Genomic DNA, 16,306 nt, shown 5'->3' on the forward strand with positions numbered 1-16,306 from the left:
GCCATACAACTCAAGACTATCAGTCTATCACCATTGCAAAAAACGAAAGACCTCTAATCTATCTTGCAGCATAAATGTGGAAATGATCTAAAGGCAACTTGTGATAAATTACAGAGCTCAACTTCACCACGAAGAAACAGAGAAGCTGCGGGTCTTTGGAACAAGAAAAACAGTAATTTGAAAGCAGGTGAATAAGACTGACCAAAAAACGTTGAGAATGATGTGACTATAGTAAATGTTAATTCAGGCTTACAAATGCAAACAAAGTCATGTACGTCAATCTATGAATAGCATCCATCACCGTGAAAACTTCAAACATCCTCTCAAAAAAAAACTTCAAACGTAAAAATCTGACAAAAATAAAATCGGATCCATTCCCAAAACAAGAGCACACCCTCCCATAAAGATCTCCATACAATGGCAGTGATATCGCTGACAAACATCCAAGTTCTGCTCCTAAAGTACGTAGTACAAAAACGACTCAGCCACTATGCTCTCATTTTGGTTTCTCCTAACTTTGAAATGGAGAGCATCCCTGTCTCTAGAAATGTGATTTAGACATTTTGATAATTGTTTGCGGTTTATGATTGGCCATTTGGGTTTTCCATGGTGGTGTCCAAAGACAAATTAGCTTATGTGGTGCTATCTGAATCCTGAATAGACTCCTCAGATTTAAGTGGAGAACCACTACCCGTATATTCAACAATAGGATAATTATATTGATCCACATCGTTCCTCGCAGCATCAGCTCTCTCTTGTAGCTCCAGTGCGTGTTCAAGGATTAACACCACTTCATCGATCGTGGGACGATACTCCAAAGAGAAAAACCTAAAGAAAGAGGAAAAAAAAAATTGAGATTTCTATTTCCTGCGTCATATTCACCAATGACTACTCTTCATGAGCAAATCAATTTGACTGAAAAGTGTAAAAGACCTTGAGAAGTTTGATAAATAAAAAATTTATGACCAACCTCAAGTAAACTGCAGCATAAATATAGACTGTTTCTTTTCTCAAAATAAATAAATAAAGGCTATTACCGAGTGTTGGTCCCACACCAAAGTGAGCTCTTGGGAGGAAAACTGGAAAAGGCACGTATTGTGCCTCACAACTTGCAACAAACAAAGGCCACTTTACTTATCTTGCAGCATAAATGTGGAATTGATCTAAATGCAACTTGTGACAAATTCAAGGCTCAACTTTCCCATGAAAGAACAGAGAATACGTTATCTTTGAAACAAGATTTCCAGAAAAAGCAACCCTTGGAAAGTAAGTGAATAAGACTTTAAGAGGCCTTTTCCAAGTCATAAAGTTATACAACAAACAGTAGTCAACAACGTTATGATTATTGTGGTGGTTAATTCAAGCTTACAAAATACAAAGAATGTCAACTACAATTTCAATCTATGAATACTGTGTAGCATCCATCACCGTGAAAACTTGATCTAAGTATCTAAATACAGTTGAACATATCTAACAAAACTAAATTCAGACCCATTTCCAAACTCAAAGAAAAAATCACTCCAAAAGAAGACCTCCATACCGTGGCAGTAATATCACTGACAAACATCCCATTCTCAGTCACTGTGCACTTCTTTTGGTTACTCCTAAACTTGAAATAGACTTTGAATCAACCCTGAATAGAAGCACTACAAGTATATTTAACAATGGGATAGGTAAATTATATTGAATCATCCTTACTCATAGCAGCGTCTGCACACTCTTGCAGCTCCAGCGTGTGTTCAAGGCCTACCTCCACTTCACCAATCGTGGGACGTTCCATATTGTCTTCTCGGACGCAAGAAGTTGCAATGTTCACGTATATCTTGAAACACTCTGGAGCTATCTTGCCTATCAGATACGGATCAATCATCTGATTAATGGTCCCGTCTTCTACGCATTTTGGGGCCCAGACTGCCAGACTATGCTGTTCGCTCTCTAATTTCATGTCCACTGTTATTTTCGTACACAGTACTTCAAACAGTACCACACCCAAACCGTAGACGTCAGATTTATCGGTCAGCTGATTTGTACGTAAATAAGCGGGATCTACGTATCCAGAAGTGCTCTTCACTTCAGAATCAACCCTGATTAAAGCCTTTGACAAGCTTGGAGGACACATCTTGCACAAGCCGAAATCTGAGAACTTGGCTTCCCAGTTCTCGTCCAACAAAATGTTGCTCGACTTCACATCACGGTGGATGATAGTATGCTTCACCCCAGTGTGAAGGTAGTGCAGTACACGCGCCACCCCAATGCAAATCTGTAGTCTTCGTTTCCACGGGAGGGGATCATCATGGTCCCTGTAGAGGAGCTGTTCCGCGAGGGATTTATTGGCTATGAACTCGTAGACTAGTATCATCTCTTGATCTTCAATACAATATCCGATGAGATTGACGAGGTTAGGGTGGCGTAGCTGGCAAAGCAACAGTACCTCGGTCCCAAACTCTTCGAAACCCTGTCGTGACATCAAACTACGACGCTTTATTGCAACGTTTACGGTACAGTCATCAATAAATCCCTTATATATTTTGCCAAAACCTCCATGGCCAATTACTAAATCATCATCGAAGTTATTGGTAGCTATCTTGATCTCAGCGAGTGAAAATCGCCGGCATAATCCCTCAGGAAGAACTAAAGATTGTTTTGCTCTCTTCCCGGACGTCCTGAATAACTTTGAAATATACTGTGAAATAGCTTCCATTGACGCTTCGGTCGTACACCTAGAGCTTGACGACGAGAGAATTATCAGATTCAATGGGAGTGGAAAGTGGCGGCTTTGACCCAGAGATGAGCAGATTCAATGTAGTGATTTTATCACTTTGAAATAGAAACGGGTGACACCAAGCAAACCAAGAAAACTCCCAAATTGAACAATTGATTTCAGCCAGTTTCCAAAGTTATGGGTCCGGATTGATGTTTATGTTCAGAAAAAGATTTTTTTTTTTTTTAAAAATGATATCGATTCAATAGTAGGTTCAAAAGGTCTAATAAACCAATTTTTCCTCCCAAACAGTCAAACATACTAATCTCTTGCCTTCCTGACCGCCTCTCATCTATCATTCCGTTTTTTCTATTCTAGTTTTCTATTCATTCCTTGTTTTTCTCTTTCCTTTCGTTCTCTATTTTTATTTTTTTATTATTTTGCCAGCCAAGGTGCAATTTACATGTTAAAGTCTTGAAATGAGTTGGTTCAATTTCCATAAGGAATCCTCTTGGATTACTTAATAGTTAATTCATAGTTCTGGTCTTCGGATGGACCCACGTTGAGCCCAAAGCCCGGGCCCAAAAAAATTTTTTTGAGCAGGTAAAATTTTCAAAAAAAAAAAAAAAAAAAAAGGCGCTTGGGCCCTCCTTAGTTTTTTGCTCGGGCCCCTCCAAAAAATCATGAACCCCGCTAGCCCATCATTCGGCCAGTCCAAGAGCTCATGACCCATGTAAATAAATAAAAAATAGAAAAAACACTTAGCTCTCAGTAGTCAGTAGTCTAATACCAAACGGAGAAATCGAAAAAACGAAGGAAAAAAAAGAAAGATACCCAAATCCCTATTGTCTCTTCCACTTTTCTGGTAGCGAAGCCACTTCGCCGATCATCGTCCATCTCCTTTTTGTCTTTGGTTCTTCTTCTTCTTCTTCTTTATCTTTCGTCCAGAGTTGCTCCACTTCTGTTTCTCTTCTTACTGACTAATGTTTCTTTGAACTTTCTTTGCTTTTTGCTTTTACTTTTCATCAATGAAGAGACTTGTTAAGTGTGGAGGTGTGCCCTGACACTAACCACGTGAACTTGGACGGTTTAAGTGTGGGTTTGGATGTTTCTCAAAAAAAAAAAAAAAATGTGGGTTTGGATAGGAATGTTGAGTCTGGCGTTTGCACTTTGCTTGCTTTTTTCTTTTTTTCTTTTTTTTTTTTCACGCGTTTCCAGCATTTTAGAGACAAATTTTACTATAATAGCACTGTTCATATACAGTATTGACTACTGTTCATACACTGTTCATGAACAGTAGCCGCAAAGTTTGACTTTTTCCATCTTTTCAACATAAATTTTACTGTTCACGAGTCCATAAATTTCACTTTTCAGTAATTTTTTCATTAAAAATGAGTCTTACGGTACTATTCACATATTTAAAAATCATTTTGTTATAGTATTTTTCAGTTTTCAGTTTTCAACTTTAAGCTATATTCAAATGGACCCTAAATTTCAAATAGATCTTTATATTTTTTAAAAATTAAAAGGGCAAGTTTCAAAGGCGTTTGACTGTTCAAACTTGTATTACTTTTTTTTTTTTTTTTGATAGGCAAACCTGTATTACTTTTGTTAAGGATACAAGTGATCTGCCATCTACAACTACAAGCTTATTATTACTACTATTATTAATATAATTATCACTATGTAATCTATTAAGGATTATCTATGTATTTTCTTTTATTTATTATTAATGAGCTGACACTTTAATCAGAAGGTTCACAATAAATATTTGCAACGAATTATATAGATTTTGAATAATGAATAATGATATATATATATATATATTCATTAACCAGTACACCCAAAACGGTACACCGGTATTAACCGGTACCAAAATATTTCGTTTTTTTGACCAAACCAAAACGACCTCCGATATGGTATTGACTTCCTTGGATGTTATACATTGAAAAGAATATAACTTCGACATTTAGTTTGGATTCAATCGTAGATGATTTTGAAGATTTGAAAGAGCGTCAAGTTCCCTTTTCATAGATGATTGTATAAAGAAACAAAAGTGTTTCGTGTCTTTTGTTTTTGTTAGTAGATAAGTGTATCTTAATATATTAAAAAACAATAATTTTTGGGTATTTGTCTTGGTTGATAATTTATTAATGTTATATGGATGCGTATTTGAAATTTTTTTTTCTCTTATCTCCACCCCCCCCCCCCCCCAAAAAACTTAAAANTCAATCTATGAATAGCATCCATCCCTGTGAAGACTTCAAACATAAAAATCTAACAAAATGAAAATTAGATCCATTTCCCAAAACAAGAGCACACCCTCCCCTAAAGATCTCCATACCGTGGCAGTGATGTCACTGACAAACATCCCAGTTCTGTTCCTAAAGCAGAGCAGAAACCACTCAGCCACTATGCTCTCATTTTGGTTTCTCCTAACTTTGAAATGGAGAGCATCCCTATCTCTAGAAATGTGATTTTGATAATTTTTTGTGGTTGATGATTGGCAGTTTGGCTTTTCCGCGGTGATATCCAAAGACAAATTAGCTTATGTGGTGTTATTTGAATCCTAAATAGACTCCTCAGATTCAGGTAGAGAAGCACTACCGGTATATTCAACAATGGGATAATTATATTGATCCACATCGTTCCTCGCAGCATCATCAGCTCTCTCTTGTAACTCCAGTGCATGTTCAAGGATTAACTCCACTTCACCAATCGCAGGACGATTCTTTCCCTTATTTTGCACACAAGAAGTGATAATGTCAATATATAACTTGAAACACTCTGGAGCTACCTTCCCCATCAGATATGGATCAATTATCTAATTAGTCCCTTCTTCGATGCATTTTCGGGCCCAAGTAACCTGAAACTTCTGTTCTTTTGTCAGTTTGATGTCTCTTGCTTTTCTGGCACAGAGTACTTCCAGCTGTACCACACCAAAAGAGTACACATCAAATTTATCAGTCAACTCTCCTATTGCAATATACTCTGGATCAGCATATCTGTAAGTACCCACTACCTCAGATCTTACTCTAATCAAAGCCTTTGACAAACTCGGCGGACCCAACTTGGACAACCCCAAATCTATCAACTTGGCCTCCAATTTCTCGTCCAACAGAATGTTTCTTGGCTTCACGTCACAGTGGATGATATTAAGCTTCAGTCCAATTTGAAGGTAGTGCAGTCCACACGCCACTCCAATACAAATCTGCAGTCTTTGTTTCCACGGGAGGGGTTCATCGTGGTTAGTACCGTAGAGGTGGTCGCCAAGGTTTCCATTGACAATGAATTCATAGACAAGGAACCCCTTGTCCTCATAGAGACAATATCCGATGAGACAAGTGAGGTTAGGGTGGCGTAGTTGGCAAAGCCTATCAAAAATAGTTTCACACCATTGGATGGGACATTGAAGAAAAGTCAATTGGATGGTTCAAAAAATAAATCAAAATATGAAGAAGTTATCAATATAATTAAACTATGGCAAGATGAAATAATGATAGATAACGGAAATGCAAATTAATAATTAACAAGGTAAGTATAGTTCAAATTAAAAAGAGCAGCACATAAATTGATTCAAATTGCATCAAATTTAATAAAGTGCAAGGGATTTGACCAAGAAGTATATTCGAACATGATTAAGAGCACCAAGTCCTGTGTTATTTGGGAGATTTTCTGTTAATGCATATTTGAGATTCAAATATTATTTTGGGAGTTTACTTTGTCTTGAAAAAAGTCTAGATGATTTAATCTTTCTGGAGATTGTTGGAATATTAAGTGATTGGCTCAATGACTAAATATATTCAATTAGGAGATCCCATTCTGCAGTTTAAATTTCTAGGATTAAAATTTTGAAGCATTACAGTTTGGCTCCGCAAATCATTGCCAAGATGTCAAGTACAGGGAAAAAGGTGCACATTTGGAGGGCTAATGAGAACTTGCCTGATGCTTATTTGAAGCATCATTTTTAAACCAGTCTCGGCCCTCACGGGTCAAATTTTGATGGCCATAATTCTGTTATTGGAGCAACAAATTGAGCTGACATACACCTTGTATTTAGAATGTCTTAACTATAAAGAGAGTAATTGGTTTTCCAAAGTTCATACGATGAAGCTCCTTGATGATGTGGAATTTGGAAGGTAGCAAAGGAAACTCATGTGCATGCTGGACCGCTGGTGCTGATCTTCAGCTTGCACTGAAGCTGCATTACAAATGCATGAGGGAGAAGATAGGTGTGAAAGATTACAAAGATGAAAACATTAATGCTGAGATTCCCATTTCTAACGTCAATATGGGCTAGAACTTGAGTGCTATGCTCTTCGGACAAGTAACGCATCTATTTTTCGTGACAAAATAGTTGGAAGACAATGGTGGGCTTAAGATTGTTAAGAGGGAAGCATCAAGAAACGGTTCAATCTGCAATGGTACTTCCTAAAAAGTAGGAGAAATATGGTCGGTCACCTTCAAGTCTTTCGTACCATAATTCTGGGAAAACTCTTCTTACACATCCAAATGTTAATGCTTGTCAATAAATTTCATTAGCATCAACAGTCTTAGCTACTCACATGTTCAAAGAGATAAGAGGACAATGTTAGAGATGTCTTTGACATAGTGTATGTCAACCAGCATCATATCCTTTTTCTTAATGAACTGAACTCCATTGCCAATTAAGAGTGAAAGCAGAATGGAGAAGCTAGTGTGCTGCTGTCAAAATTCTGAGCCAGCAGCAAACTAAAATGGATTAATTACCATTCAACAGGCCCCTAATGGTTATTTTACCTTCCTTTACCAGATGATAGGTCACGGACACAAGTTTTCATAACCTTTTTACTATCATTGTCCTAATCAAAAACATTATATTGCAGTCTTTGTGAAGCATACAGAGAACTGAATCAAAGCAAACGTTCCTGCGTGCATTCAACACTAGTGAAGAATATTTAAGTCATGGAAGATATGCCAAAGGACCCTTGCTTCAAAAAATATGAGAACAAAAAGCTTTCAACAAAAAGTAGAAGCTTCATCTTAGAGTTGGATAGCTCAGGTTTCTATTTTCTGTTAGCTCATCACATTTTTCAACAGTTACACTCCATTTGTCTTGGTGGAAAATGCTTTCCATATTTTCTAGTATTTTGTACAGCAGAAAACACTAGTCAACGAAAACACGTTTTAAGTGATCAACTGAAAACAAACCCAATAAATGGAAAACCATTTTCCGCTTTCAAGAGTAAAAAATGTTTTCCAAAACATCACATACTCAACAAACTCTCCACAATTTAATTGATTGTTTTTTTTTTTTCCCAAATGACATCTATGCTCAAAACAATAAATTTACCACTTAGTTTTGTGCAGATACAAATTCAGACTTGGTTTTCCCATTTGAGGCTGCAAGTGGCCAAAAACAAATCCTACCTGGGGTATGTTTCCATCAGTGAAGGTTTCTATTCATATTTTTATTTGGAATTACAAGAAATATGAATGATTTTCATGCAAGTCAAATAATAGAAAAATAAAATTTCTATCTTCATTTACAGTCATTGGGCAAAAGAATACCAAGTAATGTTAGTATGCAGGAGAATGCTTAACTACCATAGATGTTCTATGCACCTTAAAGAAGATCAAACATATTATTCCCCACTTATAGATACAATTAGGTTAAAATTCAATTCAACAAACTTAAATGGTATTAATATAGCTTAGTAAGGTTGGGGTGAGATTTCCAACCACAAAAAAATGGACGTAAAGCTAAATATAAATATTAATTGTCTGTCATAAAATCAAACTGAACTATCAGAACTAAATTTGGACGGGCTAGCATTTGGGTTGAGTATGTGTAGATCAAGTATGAGACCATTAGAGAGTTGTAGTTAGTGATTTAATCACTAGATTGGTAAATTGTGCTGTGGTAATTCAGAAATTTATTTATTTATTATTACTTCTAAGAGCAATCACATTATAAATATATGCAATCTCCTGATGTTAGTGGTTTGTGAATAACACCAAGCTGGTGGTCAAGTTGGATTTAACTGAACTGTTTCTTCCCTCAAGTGGCTAAACAAAGAATCAAATAAAAATCTGCATCAGCATTAATAAGTTATAAAACATACTATCTAGATTATCTCTTCTTCTGTTTTTTTCTTTTGAGCAAAGCTATCTAGATCATCTCAACCATTGAAAATTTAAAGTTGAAACTGATTAGTTATAGACATATATTAATACAAAAGACTTAATTCATAAAATATTTCTATGTAGGAAGACTGCTAAATATTCCAATGTTGTAAATTGGGTTTTGATTATGGAAAGTTCTAATGTACAAAATTGCCAAAGATGTTGATGGCCTACTAAGCCTAAATTCACATGAAAAAAAAAATGAGATGACCAGGCAACTAAAACAAAGAGGCACAAACCATGAAGTCGACTTTAAATTAATGCACGAGTGAGTGAAACATTTTGTCAAACATATGGTGTGTATATTCTAAAATGGGATTGAAAAAAAAATGTGTTGTAACATGAATCCACCCGAGACAAACTAAGCACATTACAATTGATTAATTATCCCAAGCTGGCAAGATTGAAGAGAAGTCCCCAAAATGATCAATTTAAAAAAAGAAAAAGAAAAAATAGCTTTAGCACATACTGTTGTCGAAGGGGAGTTGAATTTCAGAATTAGAATATCTGGGAAGACTACTAAATATTCTAATATACTATTGTCCAAGCCCTTTTGATGAGTTTTGATAATAAAAGTTCGGTTTGAGCATTGCTTCCGATGCTTTGAGGGGAATTGAGAAACCAAAAGGGAGAAAAAACAGAGTTTGCAAGAATTGAAACTCAGAAAAAAAAAAACTGAATTGTCGGTGTTCCACAGAAAGAGAAAAAGAGAAAGATTAGACAACATAATAGAAACTTACCATATCAGCACATCATAAATATCAACTTAGTGATGAATTCCATAGTGAACGACTCAATACAAGGAGTATTACATAGCATAGTAATAAACAAAATGCAGCAACACACTATGTAAACATCAGGATTCGATTCCCCATCCCAATAACTTTAGGTAAGGAAAAGTTTGTGTCTCTTTTCCCACATTTTCTCAGCAAGTACAAAGACCATAAACTCCATCAGTAATAAAAGGCAATATAAAGACAACCAATCCAAAAACTGAAAAAAAAAAAAATAACACTTGTGAATTGTTTGTGGTTAATCATATTTGACCGTTTGGAATGGCAGTTTCCAAGGACAACTCTTCAGCAGATGTGGTGCTCTCTGTTGCTGTTAGGCTGATAGCTGTTTCCCACACCGTATCAATTGGAGAAGCGTCTCCCGAAGAAGCATTACAGGTATATTCATCAACACAATAATTACAGTCAGCAGCAGCAGCAGTAGCAGCATCTGCGCTATCTTGTAGCTCCAGTGCATGTTCAAGGCATACCTGCACTTCACCCATGGCGGGTCGACGTTCGCCTCGATTTCGCACACAAGAAGTGGCAATATCAACGTATACCATAAAACACTCTGGAGCTATCTTCCCCATCAGATTTGGATCAATTATCTCATTGATGTTCCCTTCTCGTTTACATTTTAGGGCCCACCTAACCAGATCCATCTGTTCTACTTTTTCATATGGTTTCCTTCCACAGAGTAGTTCCAGCAGTAGCACACCAAAAGAGTAGACGTCGGATTTATCAGTCACCTCCCCATGCATGGCAAACTCAGGAGCAATGTAACCGTAAGTACCCGCAATTCTCTCAGTTTCGATCCTAATTAAAGCCTTTGACAAACTCGGGGGACCCATCTTGGACAACCCGAAATCTCCCAACTTGGCTTCAAATTTCTCGTCCAACAGAATATTGCTCGGCTTCACACCACAGTGAAGGATAGTATGCTTCAGCCCAGTGTGAAGGTAGTGCAGCCCACGCGCCACTCCAACGCAAATCTGTAGTCTTCGTTTCCACGGGACCGGATCGGGATCGTGATCGGGGTTAGTGCCATAGAGGTGTCTCTCGAGGACACCATTGACCATTAACTCGTAGACAAGGAACGCATGTTGTTCACCCTCAAGACAATATCCGATGAAAGGGACGAAGTTAGGGTGGCGTAGCTGGCAAACAAACACCGCCTCCGTCATAAACTCGTGAAAAAAACCCTGCCTTGAGTCGATGATATCCACATGCTTTATTGCAACCCTTATGGTACGGTCATCAATAAACCCCTTGTATACCTTCCCGAAACCCCCCCAACCAATGATTAAATTTTCATCGAAGTTATTGGTCGCTATGTTGATCTCAGAGCGTGAAAATCGACGGCATGGAAGACCTAAATGAGGTTGGTTTAACCTTCTCCCCCCGGACTTCCTTAATAACTTTGATATACGCTCTGAAATGCCTTTCATACCAACCAGTTCTTGAAATGATGCAGTAAGGAGAGTTTTTTTTTTTTTTTTTGGGTAGGCAGCTCCGTAAATACGAGTGGGTGGGCTGTTAGTTACTTCAATTAGTTGACTTTTCTTCAATCTACCATTAGGAATGGCAACGGGTCGGGTTCGGGCCGGGTTTTTCCATACCCGGACCCGACCCGCGGGCCAAGACCCACGGCCCGAACCCGGCCCGTTTACTTAACGGATTTTTTTCCCGGAGCCCGAACCCGCTCCCGCCGGGCCCCGCGGGCTCCACGGGCCCCGTTGGGCCGTGGTACTTCAAGGCCCATTCTGTGGCCCAATAAAAAAAAAAAAAAAAAAAGCGATTTTCTCAGCAACCAAACAGGAGGTAAAAGAACACTCAAGAAAATCCAGCAACCAACAGATTTAAACAATCGGAAACCAACAAAACCCATTATTTTCTCAGCAACCAACAGATCAGAAACCCCTTTTTTTTCATTACAATATTTTCCCACATCAAAAGTAAAAACAAGAACTAACATACAAACCCTAGGTCTGAACAATAAGACCCTACAAAATCAAATCAAACAAGCAGATCCTATTCAACCAAAATAGCACTAAAACTAAATATTACAAATTTGATTCTTTGAACAAAAAGAACGATTTTCATCCTTTCAAAAAAAAAAAAAAAAAAAAAGAACGATTTTAATTGCAAAAGCCACAACGAGGTGAGGGAGATGAGAGAGTTGCGGCCTTGTGAGGTGGAGGAGGGCCTGGCGAGGTGGGGAAGAGCAGCGGCGTCAGGGAGGGAGGAAAGACCTGGCGATTTGGTGATTTGGGGCTCGACCTGGCGAGGTGAAGAACGGAGCGACGCCGGTGAGGTGAGGTGCAATGAGCAATGGCGCCGGCGAAGTGAGACTGCGAGTGGAGTGAGAGTGAGAGAGAGGGTGAGGGTGAGGGAGAGAATGGGAGGCGGCTTGGGAGAGAATGAGAGGGTTAGAGAATGGGTCTGAGAGTGAAAAATGACTATTTATACTTAGGGTTTTTTTTTTTTTTAAAATATTATATATACGGGTTGGGTTCGGGTCGGGTATGCCTAATACCCGGACCTGACCCGAACCCGCTTCGGGTTTTTTAATGAAAACCCAGGCCCGACCCTAATGTTAAACGAGTCGGGTAAAACCCGACCCATTAGGGTCGGGCCGGGCCGGGTACCCGCGGGTCGGGTACATTTTGCCATCCCTATCTACCATGGTGTATATATTGCGTTGTGTAACTCATTATCTGATATTTCAATATTTTTTCAGATCATTTAAACTATATAGTTTTATAGGCCTAAGATAACGCTAAGCCCAGATCATTTTTTCCTTGAAGTAAACTATAATTGAGTTTTCAAATACACTTTTTTTTTTTTTTTTTTTTTTAACATTATTGAGATTCAAATATTATTTTGGGAGTGTACTCTCTACTCTGTCTAGGAAAAAAGTTGAGATGATTTTGGTCATTTTGGAAATTGTTGGATTATTAAGTGATTGACTCAATGACTAAATATATTCAATTAGGAGACCTCCTTCTACAATTTAAATTTCTGGGAATAAAAAATTGGAGTGTTACATTTAGGCTTTGCAAATCATTTCCCTCGTGTCAAATTAGGGGAGAGAAGTGCATATTTTACCTACATGATTGGAGGGCTTACTAAGAACATGCTTATGCTTCTTTATAGCCTTATTTTTTTAACTAGTCTCGATCCTTGTGGACTATAATATTGTTATTGGAGCTACAAATTGAGCTAACAACATATATTGGTATACCCATTATTCTGGGGCGGAGAGCATCATTGACCACTCATTTTTCCAAAATATTTTTTCTCTTGGAGTTTATAAGAGAATAGAATTGAATCAAATGGAATGATTATAAAAGAATGAAAAGGAAAGGAGAAGAAAGTATTTATCGCAGAGGTATAGAAAGCAAAATATCACTGAAAGAAAGAGAGCAAAACTCTGACTAAAGCTTTTATAAAGGTCACACCCATCAACACAAAACAAAAGCCATCTCTGCAATTCTTTTTCAAACTATCCAAAACTACCTATTACATTAATTTAATGGCGCATTTACAGACCACATCAAGGACACTGCAACTTTAGTAAATTGTGCGGCAGCAGGATGCCATTAGCATCATACTTCCTTTTACTTATTCCCCAAAAAAAAAAAAAAAAAAAAAAAACATTATGGTTCTTTTTCCAAAACTAGAATTTTAGAAAATAACTAGAAAGTTAACATTAAAAATCCTAAATTAACTCAAGTGCAAAATAGGGGTGGAACATTACAAGTTCTTTTGTTCTCTCTCTCTCTCGATTCAGGATGTCAACTGAAGCATAAGCAAAACCGGCCAAAATTGGGAATTGAGCCCAATCTTCAAACAATATAATTAGTAGGCATGGTTTCAAAACTATATTTTTTTACTAATATCTCGAGTCTAAAAGACTCGATATTGGGCTATAAATCGGGTCTCATAGACTCAATTTTCATGGTCTGATCACGTTCGATGTGGCATTTTTTCCACGTAGCGACCACCTGAAAATCGAGTCTCTAAGACTCGATTTACAAGCCTTAAAATACCCTTCACACCTTCTCATAAAAAAAAAATTAAAAAAAAAAAAAAAACCAGTCAATTGAAGATCGAGATCGAAGTGGGTGGGTTTCAAGTCAGCGTGGGTGGCTTCAGCTCGGCGTGGGCCGTGTGTGGTCATGGGGCCGATACGGCGAGAACTCGGTTTCTCTGCGTCTCGAATCTTGCGGTGTCGTCCTACGGAGGAGGAGGAGAGCTTGGTTGATGACGGCGAGGAGGAGGAATTGCGACAGACTTGGCAGAGAGCTTCGACAAGCTTTGTGGAGTAGTTTCTTTGCTCCGATTCAGATCTCCATCTGATCGTCTCGGGTTTTGGATCCGATTCTGGATCTCGCGTCTCAGTTTTTCTATGCTTCGTTCGCTTCAACTCTTCTTCTTCTATGTTGAAATCTGGGTTTGAGATCATAGACTCCATTGAAGAAAACAATTTCTCTGTCTAATCTGATTTGGTTTTTCTTTTTTTCTTTTTTCTTTTTTGGGTATTTCTGGGAATAGCTTGTACATGGCTTAGACTTAAATTTTTTTTTGACTTATAAATCGAGTCTTAGGCTGCGTTTGGTTCGTGTAAAACATTTTCCGAAAAATACATATTTTTCAGAAATGCTATTTTCTGGAAAAGGAAAACGTATTCAGGTTGTTTGGCTGTCTCGGAAATCGTTTTACAGAAAATCAATTCCGGTGTTTGGTTCTGTCAAACATTTTACGAAAAATGCTTTCTGTTTTACGGAAAATCAATTCTCATGTTTGGTTCGGTCAAACATTTTACGAAAAATGAAATTTGCTTTTTACGGAAAATCAATTCCCATGTTTGGTTTGTGCATCATTTTACGAAAAATATGAAATACCTTACAAATTTCTGCTCCTGCATTACCTAGACAAACCTGTAACAATACAAAACTAATCATCCACTTCAAAATCAACATTAATCATCCAAATTCAAGCACCTGCATTGCCTAGACATATATGTAACAGTACAAAAATAATCATCCACTTTAACATCAAAAATAATCATTTAAATATACTCATAATATTAATATAAAAACAACCACATTAATCGTTCACCATTGTTATTACACCTCCATGGTGTACAAAAATGATATCTACTCGTGGTATCTGAACTGTACAAATACATAATTTGGGCAATTATATTGTCCTAATAATACAAAATACTACATATATAATACAATGGTAGATCAATACTAGTTCTACAACAAAAGTGAATTCCTAAAGCTACCATCACAGTCTACATGAAACAGATAAGTCAAAGTTGTAAGAAAAAAAAACTATCAAACCACATCTTTCGCAGCCTAGCATTCTTGGCTAGAAATCCCCGTGCTATCTTCTCATTTTCACACAGATGGTCAAACGCAGTTGCGAGCATTTTTTCACTATACCCATCCACCATCATAGCCATGACCTCATTGTAAAGAGCTGTGTAATCCACCGGGCCCCAATTGATTTCTTTCAGAGCCACAGCTATCTCTTTCAGCTGATTAGACAAATCAATCAACACACTATCACCAGCATTAGAAGGTGCACGCCCTCTTTTGCGGGACTTGGAAATTCCCGACCCAGTGGTGGATGACTCGACTGCATTCTTCCCTTTTTCGACCACATCTTCCTCCACATTGTCTGCAACAAACTCAGCACTGTCCCCATTATCTGGCTCATTCTCAATATCCACATAGGACTTAGAAAAGCCACTCGTGGCTGTGTCCTTCCCCACAACAATGGCTAACTCATCATACATCTAATTTTTTTGTTCAGAAACTCCACATGCTTTCGATGCGCCTGTAAGGGAGAAAGGAACATATAATAACAATGCAATAATTACTTCACTCATAAATTCAATATTCAATGCAATATACATGCCAGCAAATGTTTTAGGTCAATGATAAACAAATAAATCTGTTATTATATGAAAAATAAAGTGGGTGTCCATCCTTGTCAAATTAAACATAAAATCATGGTGTGGAGTAGATGCTGCATTTAAACATCTAGATATGGTAGTGTGACATTACTCTAGGACTAAATAAATCATGATAAAGTTTACTTCACACCATTATATAACACCAAATGCTGAAAAAAATCAGCAAATTTGTCATGTCTCAAGCTTGAAAGTATACATAACTCAATAGGCAACATAATAACATTTGCTACATCAAAGTATACATATCAAGCTCCAAAACTGTATACACAAAACCCAATTAGCCAAATTTTACACAAACCCAACTAGCCAAATTCTAAAAAAAAAAAAAACCAATCATGGGTCAAGCTCCAAAATTTCAACACATAACCCCAACTAGCCAAATTTAAAAAAAAAAAAAAAAAAAAAAAAAAAAAAAAAAAAAAAAATCACAGCAACAGTTCTGCACATAACCCAACTAGCCAAATTCTAAAAAAACTCACAGCAAAACCAGAATGGGTCAAGCTCCAAAATTGCATACACAATTTAAATAAAGCACAGCAAAAACATTGACCACCCTACTAGCCAAATTCATACATAGTTAAATAAAGCACAGCAAAAATTCATACACAGTTCAAATAAAACACAACAAAACCCAAAGCTTCCCCCAAAATTTCATTTACACAATTTTTATAC

At 37.3% G+C, this 16,306-nt stretch overlaps 3 protein-coding genes across 3 annotated transcripts; all 3 read right to left on the minus strand.

The window, feature by feature from the left end:
• Positions 1 to 1,247: 1,247 nt before the first annotated feature.
• On the minus strand, positions 1,248 to 3,210 carry LOC112034186 (receptor-like protein kinase FERONIA). Its single transcript, XM_024066984.2, has one exon. It carries the CDS (start codon positions 2,699 to 2,701, stop codon positions 1,679 to 1,681), a length of 1,023 nt encoding a protein of 340 aa, XP_023922752.1. The 5' UTR covers positions 2,702 to 3,210; the 3' UTR covers positions 1,248 to 1,678.
• A 2,060-nt stretch (positions 3,211 to 5,270) lies between these two features.
• On the minus strand, positions 5,271 to 6,666 carry LOC112034185 (receptor-like protein kinase THESEUS 1). The gene is made up of 3 exons (XM_065765611.1): positions 6,644 to 6,666; positions 5,568 to 6,075; positions 5,271 to 5,438 (listed from the first exon to the last, which is right to left on the minus strand). Exons 1-3 carry the CDS (start codon positions 6,664 to 6,666, stop codon positions 5,271 to 5,273), a joined length of 699 nt encoding a protein of 232 aa, XP_065621683.1.
• A 2,952-nt stretch (positions 6,667 to 9,618) lies between these two features.
• Positions 9,619 to 11,135, minus strand: LOC112034177 (receptor-like protein kinase FERONIA). Its single transcript, XM_024066971.2, has one exon. The coding sequence runs from the start codon at positions 11,088 to 11,090 to the stop codon at positions 9,903 to 9,905; it is 1,188 nt and encodes a 395-aa protein (XP_023922739.2). The 5' UTR covers positions 11,091 to 11,135; the 3' UTR covers positions 9,619 to 9,902.
• Between the last annotated feature and the right edge of the window lie 5,171 nt (positions 11,136 to 16,306).

The sequence above is a fragment of the Quercus suber genome, unplaced genomic scaffold (genome assembly GCF_002906115.3).
Source record: "Quercus suber isolate HL8 unplaced genomic scaffold, Cork oak 2.0 scaffold_643, whole genome shotgun sequence".
Taxonomy (NCBI): domain Eukaryota; kingdom Viridiplantae; phylum Streptophyta; class Magnoliopsida; order Fagales; family Fagaceae; genus Quercus; species Quercus suber.

Excerpts from the sequence above, each read along its gene's own strand:
- LOC112034186 (XM_024066984.2), bottom strand. The coding sequence starts at position 2,701 with ATGGAAGCTATTTCACAGTATATTTCAAAGTTATTCAGGACGTCCGGG.
- LOC112034177 (XM_024066971.2), bottom strand. The coding sequence starts at position 11,090 with ATGAAAGGCATTTCAGAGCGTATATCAAAGTTATTAAGGAAGTCCGGG.
- LOC112034185 (XM_065765611.1), bottom strand. The coding sequence starts at position 6,666 with ATGATGCTTCAAATAAGCATCAG. Across the intron at positions 6,076-6,643 it reads ATGCTTCAAATAAGCATCAG|GCTTTGCCAACTACGCCACC; the intron begins GCAAGTTCTCAT and ends TATTTTTGATAG. Across the intron at positions 5,439-5,567 it reads CAAAAGAACAGAAGTTTCAG|GGAAAGAATCGTCCTGCGAT; the intron begins GTTACTTGGGCC and ends GTGCAAAATAAG.